Consider the following 22,923-nt stretch of genomic DNA (forward strand, 5'->3'; position numbering starts at 1 on the left):
ATTGTGTGATATAAAGTCGGAATTACAAGTTATAAAGTCAGAATTACGAGTTATAAAGTCAGAATTGTGAGATATAAAGTCAGAATTGCGTGATATAAAGTCCGAATTACGAGTTATAAAGTCAGAATTATGTTATAAAGTCAGAATTGTGTGATATAAAGTCAGAATTACGTGATATAAAGTCCGAATTACGAGTTATAAAGTCAGAATTACGAGTTATAAAGTCAGAATTGTGTGATATAAAGTCGGAATTACGAGTTATAAAGTCAGAATTGTGTGATATAAAGTCAGAATTATGAGTTATAAAGTCAGAATTGTGTGATATAAAGTCGGAGTTACGAGTTATAAAGTCCAAATGACGAGTTATAAAGTCAGAATTGTGAGATATAAAGTCAGAATTGCGTGATATAAAGTCCGAATTACGAGTTATAAAGTCAGAATTACGAGTTATAAAGTCAGAATTGTGTGATATAAAGTCGGAATTGCGTGATATAAAGTCCAAATTACGAGTTATAAAGTCTGAATTACGAGTTATAAAGTCAGAATTGTGAGATATAAAGTCAGAATTGCGTGATATAAAGTCCGAATTACGAGTTATAAAGTCAGAATTACGAGTTATAAAGTCAGAATTGTGTGATATAAAGTCCGAATTACGAGTTATAAAGTCGGAATTACGAGTTATAAAGTCAGAATTGTGTGATATAAAGTCGGAATTACAAGTTATAAAGTCAGAATTACGAGTTATAAAGTCACAATTGAGAGATTTAAAGTCAGAACTGCGAGTTATAAAGTCAGAATTGCGAGTTATAAAGTCAGAATTGTGAGATATAAAGTCCGAATTGTGAGATATAAAGTCCGAATTGCGTTATATAACGTCCAAATTACAAGTTATAAAGTCAGAATTGCGAGTTATAAAGTCAGAATTGTGTGATATAAAGTCGGAATTACAAGTTATAAAGTCAGAATTACGAGTTATAAAGTCACAATTGAGAGATTTAAAGTCAGAATTGCGAGTTATAAAGTCAGAATTGCGAGTTATAAAGTCAGAATTGCGAGATATAAAGTCAGAATTGTGAGATATAAAGTCCGAATTGCGTGATATAACGTCCGAATTACGAGTTATAAAGTCAGAATTACGAGTTATAAAGTCAGAATTGTGTGATATAAAGTCAGAATTACGAGTTATAAAGTCAGAATTGTGAGATATAAAGTCAGAATTACGAGTTATAAAGTCAGAATTACGAGTTATAAAGTCAGAATTGTGTGATATAAAGTCAGAATTACGAGTTATAAAGTCAGAATTGCGTGATATAAAGTCCGAATTACGAGTTATAAAGTCGGAATTACGAGTTATAAAGTCAGAATTGTGTGATATAAAGTCGGAATTACAAGTTATAAAGTCAGAATTACGAGTTATAAAGTCACAATTGAGAGATTTAAAGTCAGAATTGCGAGTTATAAAGTCAGAATTGCAAGTTATAAAGTCAGAATTGTGAGATATAAAGTCCGAATTGTGAGATATAAAGTCCGAATTGCGTTATATAACGTCCGAATTACAAGTTATAAAGTCAGAATTGCGAGTTATAAAGTCAGAATTGTGTGATATAAAGTCGGAATTACAAGTTATAAAGTCAGAATTACGAGTTATAAAGTCACAATTGAGAGATTTAAAGTCAGAATTGCGAGTTATAAAGTCAGAATTGCGAGTTATAAAGTCAGAATTGCGAGATATAAAGTCAGAATTGTGAGATATAAAGTCCGAATTGCGTGATATAACGTCCGAATTACGAGTTATAAAGTCAGAATTACGAGTTATAAAGTCAGAATTGTGTGATATAAAGTCAGAATTACGAGTTATAAAGTCAGAATTGTGAGATATAAAGTCAGAATTACGAGTTATAAAGTCAGAATTACGAGTTATAAAGTCAGAATTGTGTGATATAAAGTCAGAATTACGAGTTATAAAGTCAGAATTACGAGTTATAAAGTCAGAATTGTGAGATATAAAGTCTGAATTACGAGTTATAAAGTCAGAATTACGAGTTATAAAGTCAGAATTGTGTGAAATAAAGTCGGAATTACAAGTTATAAAGTCAGAATTACGAGTTATAAAGTCACAATTGAGAGTTATAAAGTCAGAATCGCGAGATATAAAGTCAGAATTGTGAGATTTAAAGTCAGAATTGCGAGTTATAAAGTCGGAATTGTGGGATTAAATGTCGCAATTACCTTTTTAATTTTTTTATTTTGTGGTGGAAACAAGCTTCCTCAGTGAAGTCACTACAAAAAAAACACTTTTTTTTTTTGTGTGTGTCTGTGCAGCTAATTTTGAACATAAATATGTGGAAATTATAAAAATAGATGGAAATTGTGAAATTTCTCACATTTTATATTTTTTAGTCTCTGACAAGCTACAATAGAGGTTTTCTGTTCAACACGAATCTTTAGTGTTTTTCATAGTGTCGATTTTTGGCGAATTACATGGAAACCAATCAGTCTGACCCGTGACACAGACAGGGTTCCCAGACTGTCAGTCCTCTGGAGCAGTTTTCTGCATGTTCATGATCATCAGTTCAGTTAGACGAACACTGATGGTTTATAATGTTTGTGTTTGCAGTCATGTGTGGCACTCCTCCGGCCGTAGACAACGCCTATCTAGTGGGCCGCAGACGCTCACACTACGACATCCACGCTGTGGTGCGATACCAGTGCGCCGACGGCTTCTTTCAGCGCCACATACCGACCGTCCGCTGCCGACCCAATGGAGTCTGGGAAAGACCCAAGATCATCTGCACTAAATGTGAGTCTCAACATGGTTATCTAAATAAATATTACAAAAATAATGCTCATTACTGACACCTTTTTACAGTTTTTTGAATGCATAAACCAATCAAATGTATCAGTTTAGATAAAAGCCAAATGCATAAATGTACATGCATAGCAGATGGTCATGTGACATTTCGGTCTCCCTCCAGCACGGCGATCTCACCGTTATCGTCGGCAACACCACAGATCTCGACGTGAGCATCGAAGACACCGGAGACACGGATCCGGGCACAGGGGGCGGGATTAGGCCACGAGGGCGGAGCTAAACAACAGGGGTCGTCACCTCTGACCCCGTGACATCTGTTCCGGTGTTTCCCTGTCAGAGGAAACGCAACAGACGGAAAGGACAGAAACTATCACTCCTCCTCTTCTCGTTTACCTTCCTTTTAGTTCATTTAGGTTTCATTAACCCGCTGTTCACATCTTCAACTCGACGTAACGTTATTTCATGTGTACCGAAGGTTATTCGATGCAGACAGTCGGTCATGTGGGCAGAACAAACGCCTCTTGATCTTTTTGGGATAGTTGTATTAATTTGTTTAGGCAGCCGGTGAAGGTTTTAGTAGCTCATGTTCATAGATTTTTTGGATTTAATGCTTTAATGAAATACTGAACGTCCCCAAAATGAAAGAAGTTCACCCTTCATAAATAAGACGCTTGTAATCAATTCCTTCAGTCTAACATCTTTGTATCTTTTACTTCGTTTCGAGTGTTTGCTGATGATTTGGTTTATATTGCAATCTTTAACTCTTGTGAAATGTTGGAGTAGAATCGTAGGTATGTTCTGTCATGTTTAATCTCATGAAGAAAAGCAACATCCAAGTCACGTTTCGCCACTAAATGAAAAGAAATTCAATTTTGCATAAAGAACATGAAGCCTATTTTTTAAACTGGTAAGATTTTTTTGCATCGTGACAGTTACAGTGCATTCCCATTAAATTAAAAATCCAAACATTAAAAAAATCACAATTCCAATTGGTCCTAAAATAAGCTTTTTTAATGCAAATGTAATTTCTCATTTCTTCTTTTTGATGTTGTGGTGAAATATGACCAAAAATCAGTTCACTTATCTTCTCGCACAGATTGTGATGAAGCATCTGAAAGCTTTGAAACGTTTTTGACAGGTGTCGGTTTACCCATCTAACTGTCATCTCTGTGTTCAGAGTGATTCAAAGTCAGTCATTTCTGTCTAGAATTTGAGTGTTTGAAGAGAAACAGACGCAGGCACATTGAATCCTCAAGGAGGCGATAAAGTTTCATTCAAATGTCAGTATCATTAAACCAGTCGTGTTGTCATTCAGGTTATCTCAAAAAGATCAATAAATTGACCTGAAAGAGAAAACTGAGCCTAGATAGGAAGTTTATGCATGAACACATACTTTATAAATTACGTTCAGACACATTTTGAAATGCACCAATGTGAGGAAATTGGAGTTTGCGTTAGTGTTCACATCCTTTATCAGGATTGTTTCGTGTCTCATTCACTCTTCACTCCCTTGTACGACAGTTTATTCTCACCCTGCTGAAGCACGTGTGACTGTGGCGTGTTGGAGGAGTTTCAGACGGACTCATTTGACATGCCTGTTGCTTGGTAACATCGAAATGTTTCTCTGTGTCCTTCCCGTGTGTGTGTGTGTGTGTGTGTGTGTGTGTGTGTGTGTGTGTGTGTGCAAGAGAGATTGGAAGTGTGTGTGTGTGTGTTATTTGAGATAACAGCATGTGTTTGTGTGTGTGTTTTTTGTTTGTGTAGTTTTAAATGTTTTTTACAGTACAGATGACACTCATTAATTAGTTCACAACCATAATAAGCATTTTTGTCTTGTTCCCCTACAAATATCTAAACATTCTTAAATCAAAACACATTTAATTCTTCTTTTTGCCCCCAAAAAATGAATGCTTAAAACAAGAAAAAATATCAGCAACAATTTACTTTTCGCCTTTATGTATAATGCATTATAAAGGCATTCATAATGTACATTATAATGCATTATATCTTTTCATAAATAATTGTAACCAAAGTTAAAATGCATTATAATATTCACCGATTCCTTGTTCCATCTAAAATTGGTTGTTCGTCATGCTTTAATGCATTATACTTTCTAAAGGTGCATTATAACTGATTATAATTATTCATGAGATCATACTTAAGGCATAATTAATGCATTTAAAAATACTTTTATGTAAAAGCTTTAAGTAAAGTTTTACCGAAATATCTGCCAATGTGGTCAGAAAAAATAAACTTATTTTCCCTTTTTAATTTTAAGCATAAACTTGCTTAATTTTGGCAAGTTTTTCAGACAAGACCATTTTGCATCTCAAGTAAATGTGTCTTGATTTAAGAAAGTTTAGATATTTGTGTTGGAAAACAAGACAAAAATACAAAGTAAGAAAATAATTTTTTTGTTCCTAAACCTAGTGAGCTGCCTAACTAGACAACTCCAAAAAAAAGAGTTCATTGCAACAAGAAATATAATCCGGTATTTGGGATGAAGCTCAATAAAATATACTTACATTTCATTCAGTGGTGGAAAATATTGATAAAACATTTATTCTAATTAATGCATTATTTTACACATATTTGTGTGTCATTTTTATTCAAATACAGTGTTAATAAAGTGCACTTCGTGTGGGTTTGACACACCAGGTTTTGGAGAAGATGTGTTTGACACCAATAACCCAGTGTGAATCTGGATTTGTTTTCTTTTCTTTTTGCTCTGTGTGTTTATTCCTAACATGTAGCCTATTCTTTAGTGAACATGATGACAAATAATCCCTTCAGCTCACTCCTCTGTTTGATCCGAGCTTATTCTTCTGTATATAAATTGGATGGAGTTTGTATTCTGTTGTTTTCACTCATTTATTCCTTAATGATGCTCATGTTTTTTATTCTATTGTCTGATCACATGTAATCGCCCTCTTCAGTAGTTTTTGCAGAACTGACATGGAAACGTGTGTTTCACACAATAACAACACGAGCGTATGTTTCAGCAGCTCTTCATGAAATTCGGCACAGATGAATCTGGTTTCTGAAGTCAAACCTTGGTGTTTTTATGGCTTCACTTCTCGTTTGTTGATGTGTTTTGTTCTTTATTAAACTCGAAACAAACCAACAATAAAACTGATTGGATCAAATCTGCTGTCATTTCAGTGACCTGCTTCCTCGTTTTACACCAACACAAATGATTAATACTTCTGAAAGGGTACAAATCTGATTTTTTTCTTTTTCCATGATGCATTTTTCAGTTATTTTTTTAAGTGTATCACATCTACATATGCTAATGTTATGAGATGGGGTTAGTGTGAAGTATGCATAACTTTATTGATGTTGAATTAAAGCTGTCAGAGCATGACGGCAGTGTTATACTCAGTTAGTTTTAGTATGCTGTGCTGTTTTGCTGCTCATTATTGCTCTATTAGGACTTGCCCCTTTGGAAGCACACCTACTTAGAGACGACATCAGTCACACACACTTTCATCTGCTGATTTAGGCCAGAAACACACACTTTATGCATGCATACTTTAAGCAAAAGTTTCCATTTGCTACTGTTGAGATATTAAAGAGTTAGTTCACCCAAAAATGAAAATAATGTCATTAATTACTCACCCTCATGTCGTTCCACACCTGTAAGACCTTCATTCATCTTTAGAACACAAAATTAATATATTTTTGTTGAAATCCGATGGCTCAGTGAGGCCTGCATAGCCAGCAATGACATTTCCTCTCTCAAGATCCAGTAATGTACTAAAAACATATTTAAATCAGTTCATGTGAGTACAGTGGTTCAATATTAATATTATAAAGTGACGAGAATATTTTTGGTGCGGCAAAAAAACAAAATAATGACTTGTATAGTGATGGCCTATTTCAAAACACTGCTTCAGGAAGCTTTGGAGCGTTATGAATCAGCGTGTCGAATCAGTGGTTCGGAGCGCCAAAGTCACGTGATTTCAAGCAGTTTGACACGCGATCTGAATCATGATTTCACACTAAAGATTACGCTCCGAAGTTTCCTGAAGCAGTGTTTTGAAATCGGCCATCACTATATAAGTCGTTATTTTGTTTTTTTGGCGCACCAAAAATATTCTTGTGGCTTTATAATGACTCTCATTGTTCACTTTCTTAGTTCTCTCTTCTGGACAGTGGCGTTTTCTTCCATCAAACAAAAGCAGACCACCGAGTCAGATCAGAGCTTCATAGAAACAGGTGAGTTTGAGGTTAGGATTTGCTAAAATGAGTTCAAATGAGCTGAGAGTAGAGACACACCATGTGTTTTTATTTATTTGATTAAAGATACACTGACTTTTTTGCTCAAAATTAACAAAATTTAAATAATGATTAAATAATACATCATCAATCCTTCTTCCAAAATGTGTTTTTGACTTACCCTGATTTACTATGGTAATCCTGTTATATTTTAGACCGGGCGGGGTGGTTTTCGCGGGAAATTATGTACTTGCGTCACTCGCCTGTGCATGCCTCGTCATGAAAAAGAATAAATAACAGATATTAAGGGCATGCACATTTACTCTCTCTTCAGCAGTTTGGTATTTAACTCAATGAAGCCCAGTTTAATTAGCTAATTAATGGTAAAATCTTATTTTTGAAGCATCAACCTTTTCTTCTGTCCTCAGGGTTATCTGTATTTGAATAAACATCGTTTACAGAGGTATATATGGTTAATTTATTCGGTTGGCCCTTCATGTGTTTTCATACACAGATAAAGATCAGCCATTAACATCAGATTCAGAAACTCAATAAGCGTCTTCAGACGCCCAATAGCTTTGAGCTAATCTGTTGCCACGGTTACCGCCCACATCAATGCATTCCATTCTGCAGACGCAATAGTTAAACATGCTCTTTGTAATTGCTGAAAAACTAACCGGCATCATTCAGCTTCTGAAATCCTAATGAGGCGATCTGAGAGACATCTGTTCGAGTCGGATTCAAACGTTCCCAGTCCAATTCAAATCCGCTACGAGATTATGGACACCCTCAAAACAGCTCAAACGCATTAAAAAGCTCATTTGAGTTGAATAAGAATTCATTTATAGTCATTAGACCACAGGAACATCAGCCAAAAACATCCTGCATCAACATACTTGAGGTATAGATTAACTAGAGTTTTAAAAATGCATGCATCGTTTTTTTATGGCAATGAACGTCCAGAATTTAATGATATATTATAGTTAATGTGCATTATGTGTTAATTTCTTAAAGAAACAAAAAAAAATATTTTGACCAATTAGTTTAACAATTAACAAAATCCAGATTGATAATCATCCAAGAGTAAATTTTCCCTCCGTTCAGCATTTTTTTTTTTTTTCAAAACTGATTATGAAACTAAAGATTGAATATGAATCATTTTTAGAATTGTAAATTAATCAAATCATTGTCAGAGCAAATATTTCCACCCTTATTATGTTACGTGACATAGGTGTAGCGAGGAACAAGGACGAAGGAGAATATGTTGAGTATTTAATGACAAAAATTGTCAGGAATACACTAATCACAATCAACATCAACGAGAACGGACGAGGAATGAATGGAATCACAGGGTATATATATACACACAAATCAAACCAAGGAACTAATGAGGGTGATAATGAGACACAGGTGAAAGAAATGACTAATTAAACAGAATGAGGAAAACTAGGTCAAACTTAAGGAAGACAACAGAGAACACGTAACATATTAATAATGCAGCATGATTTTTAATGGCTGAGATACGTAAAGTCGGTTTTGTACGGAAGAGGATTAGGGCCGAGCAATAATAAAAAAATAAAACCATCTCGAGATTAAAGTTGTTAAATTTCGAGAAAAAACTCGTTAAATTTCGAGAAAAAAAGTCAAGATAAAATGTTGAGAATAAACTCGTTAAATTACGAGAAAAAAATGTGTTAAATTTCGAGAAAAAAGTCGAGATAAAATTTTGAGAATAAAGTCATTAAATTATGAGAAAAAAGTCATTAAATTATGAGAACAAATTAGTTAAATTACGAATTTGTTCTCATAATTTAACGACTTTTTTCTCGTAATTTAATGACTTTATTCTCATAATTTATTGAGTTTATTCTCAACATTTTATCTTGACTTTTTTCTCGAAATTTAACATTTTTCTCATAATTTAACGAATTTGTTCTCGTAATTTAACGACTTTTTTCTTGCAATTTAATGACTTTATTCTCAACATTTTATCTCGACTTTTTTCTCAAAATTTAACGACATTTTTCTCATAATTTAACGAATTTGTTCTCGTAATTTAACGACTTTTTTCTTGCAATTTAATGACTTTATTCTCAACATTTTATCTCGACTTTTTTCTCAAAATTTAACGACATTTTTCTCATAATTTAACGAATTTGTTCTCGTAATTAAACGACTTTTTTCTCGTAATTTAATGACTTTATTCTCATAATTTAATGAGTTTATTCTCAACGTTTTATCTCGACTTTTTTCTCAAAATTTAACGACATTTTTCTCATAATTTAACAAATTTGTTCTCATAATTTAACTACTTTTTTCTCATAATTTAATAACTTTATTCTCAACATTTTATCTTGACTTTGTTCTCGTAATTTAACGACTTTTTTCTTGCAATTTAATGACTTTATTCTCAACATTTTATCTCGACTTTTTTCTCAAAATTTAACGACATTTTTCTCATAATTTAACGAATTTGTTCACGTAATTTAACGACTTTTTTCTTGCAATTTAATGACTTTATTCTCAACATTTTATCTCGACTTTTTTCTCAAAATTTAACGACATTTTTCTCAAATTTAACGAATTTGTTCTCGTAATTTAACGACTTTTTTCTTGCAATTTAATGACTTTATTCTCAACATTTTATCTCGACTTTTTTCTCAAAATTTAACGACATTTTTCTCATAATTTAACGAATTTGTTCTCGTAATTAAACGACTTTTTTCTCGTAATTTAATGACTTTATTCTCATAATTTAATGAGTTTATTCTCAACATTTTATCTCGACTTTTTTCTCAAAATTTAACAACATTTTTCTCATAATTTAACAAATTTGTTCTCATAATTTAACTACTTTTTTCTCATAATTTAATAACTTTATTCTCAACATTTTATCTTGACTTTGTTCTCGTAATTTAACGACTTTTTTCTCGTAATTTAATGACTTTATTCTCAACGTTTTATCTCGACTTTTTTCTCGAAATTTAACGAGTTTGTTCTCGTAATTTAACAAGTTTATTCTCAACATTTTATCTCGACTTTTTTCTTGAAATTTAACGAGTTTTTTCTCGTAATTTAACGAGTTTATTCTCAACATTTTATTTCGACTTTTTTTCTCGAAATTTAACGAGTTTTTCTCAAAATTTAACAACTTTAATCTCGCGATGGTTTTATTTTTTTATTATTGCTTGGCCCTAATCCTCTTCCGTAATTTTGAAACAGAAGTTGCACTCGTCTTTTGTTCCCTATTGTGACGTATATCCGAGTGAAACGGCTTTGCAAACAAGAACAAATGTAGGGCAGGGCTTGATTTTGATTGGATGGTTGTGGTTTGCTATTGGTGGATCTCATGTGAGTGACAGGTTGCCCCGCCCTCATCATCAGAGGAGGGAGGGGAAGTTATCTTAATTAAGGATTACAATGAATTAAATAATAATAATAATGATGATGTGCATTGATATTTATAACAAGTACTGCAATATTCCATAAAAAGTTTGATTTCAAGGCGACTTTTATTCAATTTCTCTTCATGCAGGAACATTGTAGATACGGTGATGTAATCAGTTCATTCTACACTCTCACACGCTTCATTCACCTGATGGTAAGCGGGTAGGAGGTCACTGGGCCAGCGATGCTGCACTGGTACCGATGATGTCATCAGCGCTGCAGAGCAAAGGTCAGAGATTTGATAGGACGAGGCAAAGAAATGTGTTCATGATATCTTTAAATTAATCATTCGACTTCTAGTTTGACTGTGTTGCAACACTTATAAATATCTCTCCCCGCTGAACCCGTGCCCCGGCGTCCCCTTTGGAGCCTAACGCAAAGAATAATAAACAGCGAATTTCACAAGACGAGAGATATGAGGGTTCATGACACCACTGACAAATCATCGCACCGCAGAAAAGTTGGGAAAACACTATATGATATTAAAACAGATATCAAATAAAACATTTGGGTGAATCTGTGGGTCATATTTTGACATTTGATAAAAGAACTTAATTTTTTATGATTTATTAAAGGCAATTTTATTGACCATTTTATCCCCTCATCTCACACTTAAATCAGTCAAATGTGCCCTGGATGAGCTTTTGTGAGATCAGGATCTGTTTTAAATCATTAAAAAAATTATTTACAGCAAGAAAGTACTGCTAAACACACACACAGACATGATCAGGACACACCCATCAAACGTCTCTGAGAATGAAGTAAAGCAGTCCAGAGTCCAGATTTATTGAGATTTCACAAACTGACCCGAGATAAACCTGGCAGAGATCAGTAGTTTGAACTGTTTCACACAAATGAGGCATTAAGAAGCTGCAAAACACCATGTAAAAAAGAACAACAGATGACTTTACATTCTTTCTAGGGATGCATATCAACGTTTTGGTCAATTATTTTGTCATGGCCAGAAATAATCATTTAAATCCATACCGTTTGTTCACGTACAGTGCCGTGCTTATAATAAAATAAATAAAATCATGCATCTGTCTAATATCATTCTAATCATGCTGATACTGACAATAAAGACACAGCTGTGATTATTTTCATGTTATGACTGACAACTTTTTATAACCTAGCAAAGAAAAAAAAATATAATGCCTGAATTGGAAAAAATAGGCCCAATACTTGTATCTGCTTTAACAGAACTTTGTCTGACGTTCTGATCAAAGTAATGAACAAACGTTCTTACAGTAACATTAATAGAATGTTCAGAGTTATCTGGTCTTTAACAGTGTTCTAAAAACAGAAACATTACTTATACATTGTTTATGGAACTTTATCTGAAACATTTTAGTTTTTTTTAATTGTTACTACTTGTTTCGGAATGTTCCGAGAACATTCAAAAGTAACATTTCCAGAATGTTTGAAGAATGATCAAATGGAATGTTCGTATAAAACATTTTTAAAACATTTAAAAACTGGACGTTTTGAACGTTCAGAGAACATTCTGAATAACGTTATTTTTGTTGGCTGGAATCAGACTGATAGGCTTTAAAAAGACACAGATGTAGTCACTGATATACTGATACTTTTACAGATAATTCAGGGAGGTTTCAGCTGGTCTCTCTTCTGAAACTCGCCCAATTCAAGCTTCACTATCCTGCAAGGAGGACACATGTTCTTGCGTGTGAATTGTTCATGTTTCTAACTCTTCTTCTTGCCGTTGCTGGCTTGTTCCTGAGGAACGTTCTTCATGAAGAAGGCCTGATCCAGGTAGCAGCGGACGGCGAGCAGGACGGGCACGGCCGCGTACAGCAGGTTCAGCGTGACGACCAGCCGCCACTCGTCTCTGGGGATCCGGTAGGTGAAAGATGTGCGAGAGTGAACGGACGCTCCGAGGTGAGTCCACTGAGTCTGTGGAGAGATGCAAGAACATGTGCTTTTATACAGTGAGAATATCGACATTAGCTAATATTACATTGCAGTTTCATTGTGAAAAGTTTTATTCAGACAGTTTAGATTTATAATGGGCCGTCATATCAGTTATCAGCCATAACAAAAAGAATTATTGGTTGTATCTGCAAAATCATTCATCTTAATTCATTTATTCAACACATTTTTCTCTGATGCATAAGGATATTTTTCAAACTAAATTAAAAAAAAAAAAAACTACAATGATAATTTGTCTATTAAAACTATTCAGTTAATAAAACTAAAACTAAATTCTCACATAAAGTTCATCTCAGTTTTATTTTAATATTATTTATATAATTATTAATAATGATAATAATTATTATGATTTTATTATATTAATTATAATATTAAAGTTCATCTCAGTGTTATTTAGAATTATTTTAATAATAATAATTATTAATATTATTTTTATTATTATTAATATTAAAGTGAATCTCACAGTTATTTTAGTATTATTTATATAATTATTAATAATTATTATTATTATAGTTTTATTATATTAATATAATTATATATAAATAAATAAATAAATATATAATTATATAATATAATATAATATAATATATATAATATATAAATATAATTATAATATTAAAGTTCATCTCAATGTTATTTAGTACTATTTTAATAATAATAATAATAATAATAATTATTATTATTATTAAAATTAAACTTCATCTCAGTGTTATTTTAGTAATATTTATATAATTATTAATAACAATAATTATTATTGATTTTATTATATTAATTATAATATTAAAGTTCATCTCAGTGTTATTTAGAATTATTTTAATAATAATAATTATTATTATTTTTATTATTATTATTATTAAAGTTCATCTCAGATTTAGTTATTTATATAATTATTAATAATCATCTCAGATTATTATTTATATAATTATTAATAATCTGATTTTATTATATTAATTATAATATTAAAGTTCATCTCAGTGTTATTTAGTATTATTTTAATAATAATAATTATTATTATTTTTATTATTATTATTAAAATTAAAGTTCATTGCAGTCTTATTTTAGTATTATTTATATACCATTAGTATTTATTAATTCACTTTTATTCTTATATTTTCAGTTTTCATTTTAATTTGAGTTTAATTTTTAGTAATTTTGTATGTGCTTTTGTCATTTTTATTAGTTTTAGAGATTTGTTTTTTATATTTCTATTTAGTTTACCTAAGTTTTAGTAATTTTAACACAAACTTCTTTGATTTCAGTCAGATGGCAAGGCAACATTTGTATTTTTTAAGTTTAAGTTTTTCATCTAATATTTATATTTGATTTAATTTCAGCTTTATTTCAATTTTAGTTGTAGTTTTAGTTGTACCAGCACTGGTTCCTGTATATTTACCTGAGCGACAGCTCCTGCGAGGAACAGCGTCCAGTCCAACATCCACGTGCATCCAGGAGTGTAAAGCCCATAAACACACGCGGTCAAGAGCGGTAAAACATAGAACATTGACACCAGCATCTACGAGGACACAGAAAATGTGCTGATTCTATCTGTACCATATAGTATTAGTGCATCTCAAATCATGCAAAAGTCCTAAAGCCGCTGAACTCACCATGACTTTTGGAAAGCCCACGCTGTCTTTCATGTACGGCTCATACTGGTAGATGTAGGAAAAACAAGAATCCAGAGAGCATTCAAGAATAACCTGTTGAAGATAAAAAAGAAAGGAACAGAATGAGTAACGGAAGAGCTGGATGGATAAACAGACACACGGATGCATGTGCAGATACTCACAAACCCTCTGAACGCAGTGAAGATGATGGTCCCTAAGAGGCCGAGTGTGAGCAGCAGGTCCGCGGGACGAGAAAACAGCGCTTTCTTCTGCTCGACCTCCACCTACAGACAAGAAGAAACTCATGTAGTGCTTCTACTTCAGTAGAGACAGTGTGTTTGCCTCAAGGCACATAGACGGGTTAAATTTGTGCTGCACTGCTGGATTTGTAAATGAATATTTACAAGCCAAAACATTTGATTCAAGATAAAAGTCCATTTGACCTTTTATCCTCGGTTTGATCTTAGATGATTAAATCAATCTTAGAGTCCAGCTGATGTGATGAGAATATTAATGTGGCTGACATCATCATCTAGAACTTCACCTTGTCAGCAGGAATGATTGGCAGCTCTCTCGGCCTGTTGAAAAGCTTCGCCGCCGCCCATATGGGTAAAACCAAAAAAGCGGCGTTTCTCCAGAAAGCAGGGAGGATGTTTTTTTCCATATTTACCTAACACACAAAAACAAAGATATCAATATGCAGCTGAGTTTGACCCAATAGATTACAGAAGGTTTTAACAATAAACACAAACTTTGTGTTCAAATTCAGAGTAAAGAAGCGTCTCACCAACTACAATGCCTGGGATGAAGACGATCTGACTGGCGATCATCGATCCGGCCCATACGAGAGCCATACCGCGAAACGACTTCCTGTATGAAGAGAGACCAACACAACCACCATCTCAAACACCACTGATTTTGATATAAATGTGTATCTGGTTGTTGTTGCATTATTGAGTGACACACCGTCTCTAAAAAGTTACAGACCAATATATTGACCATGCTAAATAATCAACCCATACTTATATATATATATATATATATATATACAGATATAATAAATATTAATAAATATATATTAATACATAACATTTTAATATGAACAATTTCATAAATATAATTGTTTCATTAATTATTATAATTAATATGCATATATAAAAATATGTTAATGTTAGGTGCGATTAATCGCAATTAATTACAGAAAAATTTGCAATTAAGTTATTTTTAATCGACTGACAGCACTATGTATATGTGTATATATATATATATATATATATAAAATATAAATTATTTAATTAATTATTAATAGTTGTACAATAGTATATACGGTATACAGTATATATATTATTTCTTTAAATAAATAACAATATATTTTATATAGTATTATAGAAATATTATATTCTAATATTATATTATTATAAAATTAATAGTAATTTTATGAATATTAATTAATGATTATAATAATTAATATTCATATATATTAATATTTTAAAATCTGAGTCAATCATCTGAAATATTGCTTTATAAATTATTATATAAATATTACATAAAATAAGTGTAAAATATTTATCATATGATTGATATACAATACTAATATTACTTATATATATATATATATATATATATATATATATATATATAATATTTTAATATTGTTATAAATAATATAATAATTATAATGTATTAATATAATTTCAAACATACAGTAGTATGTGTGTGTGTACATTTTCATGTGGCCCGTCTCACTATACACACACACACACACACACACACACACACACACACACACACACACACACACACACACACACAATTTTTAATATGCATTTATATATAATAAAAACACATTTATATTATTAATATTACTTAATATAGTGCAAGCTGCATGCATAATATTTATAGAAGAATTAACAAAATCCATTAAAACTGGAAATGGCGTGTCACTGTGCAGGAAAACATCCCAAAAGTATTTCATATCAACTGTCCACATCAGCATCAGCCACAATTATTGATATTCTGCTGTGTGTTTATCTTAGGATCACTCTTACCCTGCGGTCAGACGGTGGATCATGATGAGGAGCAGACCGTAGTGAACCACTCCGTCCCAGTAGCTCATCATGATGCAGTGGGCTGTGCTCAGGTACGGCTCCACCTTCAACACATGATGTGAGAGGAGGGATTCAGTGTGTGTGTGTGTGTGTGTGTGTGTGTGTGCTTCATAAGAACCGAGAGCGTTTGCTTTTTCAATCTAAGAGTGATCCCTCTTTCAGTTGCACAACAGAGGAGCTTCATTAATCCGACAAAACATGATTAATCATCATCATTATTATTAATAATAGTCTGTTTCACTTCATTTAGCTCCATTTTTAAGAATCTGAGGTAAAAATAGAGCATTTTGTGAAATATTTGGCGACAATTTTTGCTAATATGACGTATTTACATGTTTATATGTAATTCATATTAGAAAATCAAGTGCATTATTAACCTGTTAACTGTCACCCTCCTTTTTGAGATAAGATCTGAACTTTGTAATTCATGAATGCTTTGAAACACAGAATAAGGCTGGTCTCTTTTTAAAGAAGGCACTCAGCAGATTATTCCAAACAATTAAAGTGTAAAAAAGTTTAAATTTACTGTAAAGCAAATCTACTGTACTGCATGATGTGGCGGAAGTACTACAGTAGGGCGTCTGACATCGTTGTTTTACCTTTTTTTGTAAAGGCCGTTTGACTTAGTCTTTGCATGTTCGCTTTGTAAACACGTCACGTGTGACCTTTCCAACATGATTATGTAATGCGTGGCACATCTAAGAGCAGTGCAAGGCGAGCATTTGTGGTTAAAAAGTATATAATTTTTATTTTTTTTAGAAAATAACCAATAGTTTCTCTAGATAAGACTCTTATTCCTCGTCTGGGATCATGTAGAGCTCTTTGAAGCTGCACTGAAACTGACATTTGGACCTTCAACCCGTTGAACCCCAGTGAAGTCCACTATATGGAGAAAAATCCTGGAATGTTTTTTTCGACTGAAGAAAGAAAGACATGAACATCTTGGATGACATGAGGGTGAGGAAATTATCAGGAAATTTGAATTCTGAAGTGAACTAATATTTTAAGCTTTCGAATGATTCCTAATTTATGATGATTACTAAAATATGTGATAGGGGAAAAAGGCAATAGTGTTACCAGTTCGCTGACAGTTAACAGGCTAAAAACTACATTGATTATTTCCATGATCTGATATCGCATTATGTTGCTGAATTCAAGTTCACTTCGATGTGTGTGTGTGTGTTTCTGACCTTGCTTATATAAAAGTCCATAAAGCCTCTGATGAATCCATCCTGCTGCAGAGCATTGGTGATGCCGACAACAGAAGTGAAGGAAAACACTGCGAACACTGAAACACACACAGATTGGAAACATCAGCACGTTCGGCTCTACATCTCTCACTCTGATCTCGTTTATCTCTCCCCCTCTCCATCCTTTAGCCTCTGTCTGGCTTTCACTTTCTTTTCCTCGCCAACTATTGATTTCTCTCCCAAACAGCAGAGCTAATGATGGCTCACGGTTGTCCAGGTGAAGGAGGATTTCGATCATGCGGCCCTCAGACTAGAGTTTCCTCATTCCCAAGTGGTCAAGTCGACTCGCTTTTGGATTCAAGGCGCTGGCAGCCGGACAAATAAAGGCTGGAGAAACTTTAGAGAAGCTGAGATCACTCAAGGATTGATCACAGCGGGCTGATTTAGTGGCTGTCCACCAACTCACTGACAGCGACACGGCCCACATGAAAATGTTTTGCTCTGGGAACGCTCTTCAGAGACAGAAACATATCGAGAACTCAATAAACATAAGGTCAACTTTGTCTGCAAATCTGAAAATTAGTGAAAGATCCTTTCCTTCTAAACTGGTTGTAGCAGAGCCAAAACAATGTTCTTCCAAAAAATGCATGCAGTTTTGTTTTTTTACCACTAGAGTGCCAAAAGTTACATAAAAAGTTATTTTTTGTCATAAAGTTCTTTAAAATTGAGTTTAGAACCATCGAGTTCTGTATATAAAACACCATTGAACCTTGTTACTTGCCATTTCTTTGTAATTATTTGTGAAATTTACTAGTAATGTTCAGTGAAAACTGTTTCTACACCATTTTCTACACCTATCATATCTGTTGGCGTTCTTATTATTATTCTTTGTCCATTTCTTCTTTTTCTTCTTCCTCCGTTCTTGAGTCTATGGCAGCCCATAGAACCGTATGGTAAAAAGTTGTGAAATTTGGCACATGGATAGATGTCAGACCCAACATTAACCACACCAATTTTGGTATCTCTAACTCAATCCCTCTAGCGCCACCATCCTATGACATTTTCCATCATGGACATTTTTCCACCATTTTTAATTTTCCCGAAAACATACTTTTTTTTAACTCTACCTAGGCCGTTGCTCCAATTTTCACAAAAATTGAACCAGATCATCTTCAGAACATGCCGACAAAAAGTTATGGAATTCAAGTCAATTCGTTAAACCATTTTCAAATAACATGCAAACGAATTTTACGTAGCACTTGCATAAATAGGCATAAGGCTGTATCTCTTCAATGCTTTATCATATTCAGACCAAACTTGGTCCATATCATCATAAGCATGACCTGAGGTTACATGCTGCATTTGGGCGCAGCGCCACCTACTGGTCCGGAGATAACCAAAAAAAATTCTATTTTGGCTTATAACTCCTGATTGGTTTGCCCAAAGTTAGATTCAAGGTGACTCGCCAAGTCGAATGATATCTAATTTTCCCATATCGGCCATTTAGCGCATCGTTATTAAACTAGGTATGGGTCATCAGCACTATGCCCTGAAGGAGCCTGAGAAGTTTCAAGCCAGCGCCACCTAGTGTTAAAAATCAAATATTCAAATGCTTATAACTTTGGGTGTGGTCAACTTAGTTTCACAAGTCATCTCCTTAGACACTCCAAACAACATGGTTTGCGTAACATGGTGATTTAGTGTTAAAACAACTTTCGCCAATATCTATGAACCCGTTAGTCCGATCAAGACAAAACCAGCGTAGGAAATTCGAAAACATAGATCGTTGGTTATACGCTAATGGCCAAATATCAAAATATTCATAGAAGGTGGCAAAAAAAGGCAAACAAAGTTGTCCTTGGGTCATTTTTTTCTGTTCTCATAGATATATATGTCTATAACTCCAAAACAATATTAGATATTTTCACCAAATTTGATGGTATGGCCTCACTCTGAGGACACATTAAAAAAAATGGTGCATGGTTTATCATGCTCTTTGTGCTCGGCCCCGATAATTGCTGCTTGCAGCTATAATTTTCAGTGTGTTTGGAGAACATAACTGAGATATTAATGAGATCCCATTTGTTTTCTTTCAATTAGGGGAATTTTTGCTCATCATCTTCATCTGTCAGTATTGGACTTACCATAGAAGAGAGGGTCAGTAGATTTTCTACTCTTGACGCTGAGGTTTGCCAGGAGGAATAGTGTTGTAAGAACTGTGATGCCTATGGCCAATATAACCTGTGGACTGAATGAGAAAACATGTCGTTGAAACATCATAAATGATTATCAGAGGCTTGTTTTTATCTTGCATGATCAATGAGGTCATATTTCACCCCCCAACAAAACAAGTTATCATTTGCATAAAGAAAATGAAGCATATTTTAGGACCACGTGTAATTCGCATTAGTGTCAAAGCTGATTTCTATTAAATTCTTATGACTGTATATTACACATTAAATGCTGCAATAAATGCATAATTTAAAATAGTACAAAATATGTAATGTAATAAATATCGATATAGTTAATGAATATAAAATATATAATATTTAAAATATTGGAGTGATGTATAAATAATCTACAATTTAATATATCTTTTCTGCAATATATATGAGAATCTTGAGGGTGAAACTTGATTAATTTTCATGAAATTATATCAAAATATCAAAAAAGATCTGACTGGCAAAATGTTCTCGAAAGCTTTCATGAGATTCACCAATGAAATGCATTAAACAATGTCAGCTCACTGATCAGATCACCTCAGAATGAAGTATGAAATAGAAGTTGGTTGCCCTCTTTTGGCAAAACGAGGCAGTTAAAACCTCATAAAACGTTTTAAAAGTTACACTTGATCTTGTAAAACAAAAACGAGTTTACATTGCTTAATCTGAATGCAAACTTCCTTAACATGCACTGTTGTAAAATAATGACATAAGATGCAAACTTACTCTTGTAAGATGGACACATGATTGATTGTGTAGAGAATAAAAGGTGCTGTCAGAGACAGAAGAAAAACACTGATCTCTGGAGAAAAATCCATTTGAGAAATCAGGAATCCACACAAATATAATAATATCCTTCAGCTCTGTCTAGCAAAAATATACAGGCATATAAATAGCTATTGAAATAAATATCTAGAAACTGAAATAACACATCATGTCTTGATTTCCCTGAGGTTTCCAGTGTAAAGGCGGCTCTGTCTGTGTGTGTCCTGTAGTTTACTCAGCACTGATGATGATGGAATCAACATGAAATCAGTTCAAACCCTCCAAAGTCCACGGACTATGAACTATTACCACCCAAAGTTGAAAGAAAAAGTCCCATCAATAAACCTCCGTGTGGAGGCGCAACCATTCAGCTGAGACAAATGTGTTCTAAGAACGTTTTCCTAGCGTTCCAATTAAGTTACAAACATTCCATTTGACCATTTTGCATTTTGGAATATTACTTTTGAATGTTCTCTGAACATTCTGAAACGAGTAGTAACATTCTAAAAATTGGCGCATACAGTCACAGTGCACAGCATAAATGAGTACACCCCATCTGAAACTTCTGAAAGTCAGCAATTACTAGAAGACATGTTAGGGTTCTTTAGAGATATAATGTTCCAGTAAGTCTGCTTAATCAATTACCAAAAAAGCATGTCAAAATTATTCAGGAAAATAAGATTTTCTTATCAAGGTGATAAAATGTTGTGTAGCAAAAATGAGTACACCCTCCTAAAAGTTACTAAATAAAACGAAATAAAAATTTTGTGGTGTAAACAATGTTCTTCTGCAAAATGCATGCAGTTTTGTTTTTTTACCACTAGAGTGCCAAAAGTTACATAGTATATCTTTAAACTGAACCTTTTTTGTCATAAAGTTCTTTAAAATTGAGTTTAAAACCATCGAGTTCTGAATATAAAACAACATTGAACCTTGTTACTTGCCATTTCTTTGTAATTATTTGTGAAATTTACTAGTAATGTCCAGTGAAAACTGTTTCTACACCATTTTCTACACCTATCCTATCCGTTGGCATTCTTATTATTATTCTTTGTCCATTTCTTCTTCCTCCGCTCTTGAGTCTATGGCAGCCCATAGAACCGTATGGTAAAAAGTTGTGAAATTTGGCACACAGATAGAGGTCAGACCCAACATTAACCACACCGATTTTGGAATCTCTAACTCAATCCCTCTAGCGCCACCATCCTATGACATTTTCCATCATGAAAATTTTTTCCACCATTTTTAATTTTAGGAAAAACATACTTTTTTTAACTCCACCTAGGCCGTTGCTCCTATTTTCAAAAAATTGAACCAGATCATCTTCAGACCATGCTGACAAAAAGTTATGGAATTCAAGTCAATTTGTTAAACCATTCTCAAATAACATGCAAACAAATTTTACATAGCACTCGCATAAATATAGGCGTAAGGCTGTATCTCCTCAACGCGTTATCGTTTTCAGACCAAACTTGGTCCATATCATCATAAGCATGACCTGAGGTTACATGCTGCATTTCGGTGCAGCGCCACCTACTGGTCCGGAGATATGCAAAAAATTGTCTATTTTTGTTTATAACTTCTGATTGGTTTGCCCAAAGTTAGATTCAGTTTAAGGCAATGTTTGATCAACAGGTAAGTATGTTGAACCAAAACATTTAAAGAGAAGTAATTTCTTGACAATTAAAAGTGTTATATAGCCCACTGAATCATTCTCAGCCTTAATGACAACAATGGAAGCACTTGGGAGAGAATCATCAGGAAACTTATTTCTTAGCACAAAAGAAGACAGCGGTACAAGAGAATTACCAAATCATTGTTTTAAGTGTGAAAATATAGCAAAAGTAACACAGGAATTCAAAAACTATGGACTTGTGACAATAATCAGGCCTTCATTTTTACGCTTTCGTTTAGTGATGAGGGATTTTTTTTGCTAGACAAAGAGCAGGAGAATCACCAAGTGTCTCAGAGCCAGCAAAAGCTATGAAAAGAGTGACTGTTTATCTCACAGAGTGCAGAAATGACATGCATGGTTGTTGTTCTCACTGGAACTACCTACTGTAGCCAAAGCACAATAAAGTCAGCCATTTCCAAAGCCCATATTTACAAAATATAGATTCTGGGAATCAATACTCTAGAACTTGCCAAGAAGGGTCAGAGCAGTATATTCAAAATGATGGAGGGCATACTAAGTGCTAGAATATTATACATTTGTTGAATTAAATCTAGGGTGTACTCATTTCTGCAATGCTTAATTTAAACAAAACTGGTAAATTTACTTATTTTATGGCTATTAATGACATATATTTCTAAGATTTGATTATGTATATGTTTAATGCATTTTAGTTTTGCCATCTTTCCATGAATTGTATTAGTGATTATAAAGAAAATACATCTTTTGTACGTGTTCAGAGGGGGTGCACTCATTTATGCTGTGCACTGTACATTGCACAAGTAGGTGCTACTTATATCTGCATGTGCAAAAAGTTTAAGGCTCAGAAGAGACCTTGCAATAACTGAATATTATTTCACCCCGTAATATTAATAAAATTGAGCTTTTAATTAGATTGGTGGGTTTAAAGATTCTAAAATCATCATATTATAACA

The 22,923-nt window shown here is 33.3% G+C and overlaps 2 protein-coding genes and 1 long non-coding RNA gene across 3 annotated transcripts in view; 2 read left to right on the forward strand and 1 right to left on the reverse strand.

The window, feature by feature from the left end:
• The window catches only part of ncana (neurocan a), a 99,597-nt gene extending 93,639 nt beyond the window's left edge, over positions 1-5,958 (forward strand). Inside the window, exons 15-16 of the mRNA XM_048164072.1 lie at positions 2,618-2,800; positions 2,976-5,958. Of these exons, the coding sequence (XP_048020029.1) occupies positions 2,618-2,800; positions 2,976-3,073 (281 nt within the window). The 3' untranslated portion in view covers positions 3,074-5,958. The remainder of the gene's footprint in view (positions 1-2,617; positions 2,801-2,975) is intronic.
• A 5,281-nt stretch (positions 5,959-11,239) lies between these two features.
• On the reverse strand, positions 11,240-20,567 carry tm6sf2a (transmembrane 6 superfamily member 2a). Its single transcript, XM_048164525.1, is given in 11 exon segments — positions 11,240-12,388; positions 13,818-13,937; positions 14,032-14,124; positions 14,214-14,315; positions 14,576-14,689; positions 14,691-14,701; positions 14,819-14,901; positions 16,080-16,183; positions 17,330-17,427; positions 19,474-19,577; positions 20,278-20,567. Coding segments are annotated over 11 exon segments (1,131 nt in total). The 5' UTR covers positions 20,370-20,567; the 3' UTR covers positions 11,240-12,178.
• Positions 14,766-17,705, forward strand: LOC125251501. Its single transcript, XR_007181016.1, has 3 exons — positions 14,766-14,903; positions 16,068-16,171; positions 17,577-17,705. It is a non-coding gene; the product is annotated as an uncharacterized LOC125251501 (long non-coding RNA).
• Positions 20,568-22,923: the final 2,356 nt, after the last annotated feature.

The sequence above is a fragment of the Megalobrama amblycephala genome, linkage group LG17, assembly GCF_018812025.1.
Source record: "Megalobrama amblycephala isolate DHTTF-2021 linkage group LG17, ASM1881202v1, whole genome shotgun sequence".
NCBI classification, from domain to species: Eukaryota; Metazoa; Chordata; class Actinopteri; order Cypriniformes; family Xenocyprididae; genus Megalobrama; species Megalobrama amblycephala.